This window comes from Rhinopithecus bieti, unplaced genomic scaffold, assembly GCF_001698545.2.
Source record: "Rhinopithecus bieti isolate Rb0 unplaced genomic scaffold, ASM169854v2 scaffold_6710, whole genome shotgun sequence".
Taxonomy (NCBI): domain Eukaryota; kingdom Metazoa; phylum Chordata; class Mammalia; order Primates; family Cercopithecidae; genus Rhinopithecus; species Rhinopithecus bieti.
In genome coordinates this window covers 152397-156429 of record NW_016805362.1, presented here as the reverse complement: position 1 = coordinate 156429, position 4033 = coordinate 152397, and the positions used below count along the sequence as shown (strand labels likewise).

At 53.7% G+C, this 4033-nt stretch overlaps 1 protein-coding gene across 1 annotated transcript in view; it reads left to right on the top strand.

Annotated features, from left to right (window-relative positions):
- Nucleotides 1-2763: 2763 nt before the first annotated feature.
- Nucleotides 2764-4033, top strand: part of HTRA1 (HtrA serine peptidase 1) — a 54821-nt gene continuing 53551 nt past the window's right edge. Inside the window, exons 1-4 of the mRNA XM_017872231.1 lie at nt 2764-2906; nt 3158-3221; nt 3436-3472; nt 3601-3780. Coding sequence (XP_017727720.1) covers nt 2764-2906; nt 3158-3221; nt 3436-3472; nt 3601-3780 — 424 coding nt within the window. The remainder of the gene's footprint in view (nt 2907-3157; nt 3222-3435; nt 3473-3600; nt 3781-4033) is intronic.

Sequence of the window (4033 nt, the reverse complement as noted above, 5' to 3'; positions counted from 1 at the left end):
ATTTCCATCATTGCAGAAAATTCTAGACTTGGAACTTCTTGAGGACAGGCGCTTGATCATTCGCCACTGCTTTACAGTGTCTAGCAGTGTCTACTCTGTAGCAGGGGCTCAGGAAATTTTTCCTGAACCGAACCTAACTGAACTGATGTGGGTTTGTCATCAGGGTGTACCTTCTGTTAAAGGAGGTTATGATTTCTGATTCTGGGGTGACCGGAGGGGATGGGAGTGGGCCTGGCACTCAGAGGACTGGGGGCAAAACCAGCTGAGAAGTCATCCTTTACTTGCTGGCATGGCCCCAGCCAGGGTTCTGTTGCTACGGGAGAATGGATGAGTAGGAATGGATTATATCACCCTGGATCTAGAGGACAACCTGGCTTGAGGGGCATGGGGGACACTGGAAGTCAGGGTAAGAAACTTGGACTTCATTCTACTGGCATGGAGAGCTCCTGGAAATGAATGAGCAGTAGAGTGATAGGATAAGCTTATAGGAGGAGCCAAAATTTTTAATACAGCCCCTTAGATCTTAGATCTTGTGACTCAGGAAAGGCAATGTGAGCCCCTGAGCATTCTGGGTCCTTTGTACATTTGGGAGAACAGAGGCCCAAAGTGGGAAATCCTCCTCCTCCTGGGCAGCACAAACATGGCTGCTCCATTCCTATTCAGAAGCCTCGTTTCCTGATTAAGGCTCTGGCAGCTGTGGTGTTTCATTGTTCATTATTCATGAATAGACTTGGCCCTGTTCGAAACTGAAGCTTCAATGCTGCAAATGAGGGCTGCAGAGAGGATGTTGGGGAACTCGCCTGTTTGGCTTCAAAACTGCCCCTTTTCTCTGGAAAATCCTCTCTAGAATACCGTGCCAAGGCCTGGTGAGTGAGAAATGAGTTTTCATCATGTATCAAAAGAAAAATGCTTCTTTTAAGAAAACGTCTTTATAAATGGCAGCAGACGGGGAAGAATCTAAAAGAGAGAAAGAGCAATGCTTGCAGGTTGAAAGCATTACCTCCAGATATGAGGACGTTAGGACTAACGGAAGGTCAGTGATGGGTCCACGAGGCCCGGTTTCAATGGGCTTACCATTTCCTTCTTCGTGTGCCCACCGATGGACACACGTAGGCGCACACACCAACAGCCTCCCATGTGGACAGTCCAGGGTGCCCACAACCCTTCCAGTAAGACTTTGATCTCTCTGTTTCAAAGAATTTCTTGAGGCCCCTCTGTAGAGCTGCTTGTCTTCTTCACGACCCGTGCTTGGGTCAGGGCAGGTGGAGTGAGCTGCACTAACAGCTGGGAGATGATCCTGTGATCTCATTGTGCAGTGGTCCTGCCAGGTTGCTCTTTCTAAAACCTTGGGTATTGCAAATTCTGCTTCTTAGGGACTGCTGGATCTCCCAGTCCTCCCCCTGCTGACTCCCTTCCTGGTGAAGCCACCAGCATGGCTCTCAGGGTAGTGCTCTCTTCCTTCTCTAGAACAGCCACGTGGCCCCATGGCTTGCACTTACTGGTTACCGTGGTTACAAATGCCTCTTCTAGGCTGTGAACCATCAAGGGGTGGGTTCAGTTCAGCCAACATGTCCTCAGGAATTTTAAGTAGCTGGGGGTCCCCCCGAATCTCCATCACCCTCTTGCCCATTCTCCATCCCCTCCCCCACCACACATACACTCTACTCCCCCAGTGCTGAATAACTTGCCAAAGCACGGTGCTGGCACTGGGGCATTCAGGGGTGAAGAAGATGGGGCCTCTGCCCTGGGGAGGAGGTGATGAGGGGAGGAACAGCAGCACAGAGGGTGGGAGGCAGAGGAAATGGTACTAAGTGGGGGAATGAGGATGGAAGAGGAGCATGCTAGATGGGACGATGGGACCCAGCACTGACCAAATAGAAGCTTGTGGGTGGCACATCAGTCACTCCAGGGAGACATGCAGTCACTGCCATTTTCCTAATGAAACTCCTCCAGTTATTAAAGGCCCAGAGTCACAGACTTAAGGACCAGAAGTGGGATTTGAACCCAAGTCCCCCGATGACAGGGTTCCTACTTGCTTCTCTAGGTCACATTAGCCCATGCTGGAGAGGAGGAGGGGTGTTTCAGGAAGAGGGTTGATGTGGGCAAAGGCACGGAGACCATAAGCAGAAAGGTATGTTCCAGAAAATGCAAGTTATTCAGCACTGGGGGAGCAGAGTGTATGTGTGGTGGGGAAGGGGTGGGGAAGGGGTGGAGAATGGGTGAGAGGGTTGTGGAGACTCAGTGGGACCCCCAGCTACTTAATTCCCCGACAGGGAAAGAGCTTAGAAACTCCCTCCACCTCCCGCAAAGCAGTGGGGAAGCTGCAGCCACACTGTTTTCGGTCGGCTCATTCCCTCTGCAGTCTGGCTGCTCAGAGGGATGGTGGAGGATGGGGCTTGCAGGCAGGCACGGCCAGTTTGGAAGGTGTACTGGCTCCAGCACTCAACTTGTGGCTGACACTCAGGGAAGTCATCCTTTCTGGCCCTCAGTTTTCTCCTCTGTAAAATAAGGGAATTCGACAAAAATAAGTTATCACCAATTTATTCACCACCACGTGTCCTTTTAATTCCGTCTGCCCCAGGACTGCAGTGGGGAGAGTCTTTCTTTGCTGATGGACTTTGAAAATCATTATCCCCACCCCGCACTTTTTATGGTTAACCACAGCTAGCCAGGAACTCAGGGCTTCTCATCAGCAGAGGCCTCTAACTCTCCAGGATCCAGGGCTGAAAACGGATTCTGGGTAAAGGCCTCCCTTTCGCAGCCATGAGGCCCTGGCTTTATGGAATGTCGTTTGGAGTCCAGGGAGTTAGCATGGGGACCCCGACAGCTTTCCCATGCCCCAGGCTCCTGGGCCTTTCTGAGGACCCCTCTGGACCTTGGACATTAACAAGGTTCATATTTGGAAGGTGCTTTGAGGGGGCTTATAAGTATTTGGAGTTTACTTTTTAAACTATTTGTATTGGAAAAGTAACGTGTGCACAAGGGAGCAACCCAAATACAGAAGAATATTAAAATCTCCAAGCCCCCAGCCCCCTCCCTTGCTACTCTATCCCAAAGTCAGCTCTGCTGGCCCACCCAACCCTGGATGCCTCTGCCCAGAGTGGGGGTGGAGGTTTGAGGGTTCCGGATGAGGGCTGGACGAACCGCCTCCTCTCAGGTCCTTGGACGCGAGCTGTACCCATCTGCTCATTGTGGACCCAGGACTACTGCCCACAGGCCTGGTGCTGCCTGGGCACCCAGACCCACCTCCAGGGTCGCCCTCGGCCCTCCTGATGACTCTCAGACTCGCATCTGTCCCAAAGGCTGCACCAAAGATTCTCCAATGGGAAATCAAATTTTTGATAACAAAAGTGTTTCCAAATAATCATGCACGTGGTGAAAAATTCAAACAGGAGAAAACCCCTTTCCCATCTGAGACCGCTGCACCCTCTCCAGTTACGAGCCTCCGAGCTGCTTCCTGAGCTCTCTGCGAGTACGGACACGCGTGCCACCCACAACAACTTTTTAAAAGAATCAGACGTGTGAAGGATTCTATTCAAATTACTTCTGCTTTCTGCTTTTATCACTTCACTGTGGATCCGGGCGCGGGCTTTCTGGCAGCTCCGCGGACGCTGCCTTCGTCCGGCCGCACAGGCCCCGCGGTCAGGGTCCCGCATGCGGGGTACCGGGGGCAGAACCAGCGCGTGACCGGGGTCCGCGGTGCCGCCAACGCCCCGGGTCTGCGCAGAGGCCCCTGCAGTCCCTGCCTGGCCCAGTCCGAGCCTCCCGGGCAGGCCCCCAGTCGGGCGATTAGCAGGAACTTTCCCGGGCGCTCCCGCGGGGAGACGCCGCAGGGCCCCCTTGCAAAGTTCCTTTAGTTTGAAGGACGCGAATCGCAGCGAGAGAACCTGCGGAAGGCGAATATGTGGGGCGCACAGACGGGGAAACTGAGTCCCACGAGAGGGCGGGTTTGTGCACTGCCCCGCCCTCGCCCCACGAGCTCCGCCGTGCCCGGGCGCGCCCGCCCTGCCCCGCCGCGGGCGGTCCCGGTCCA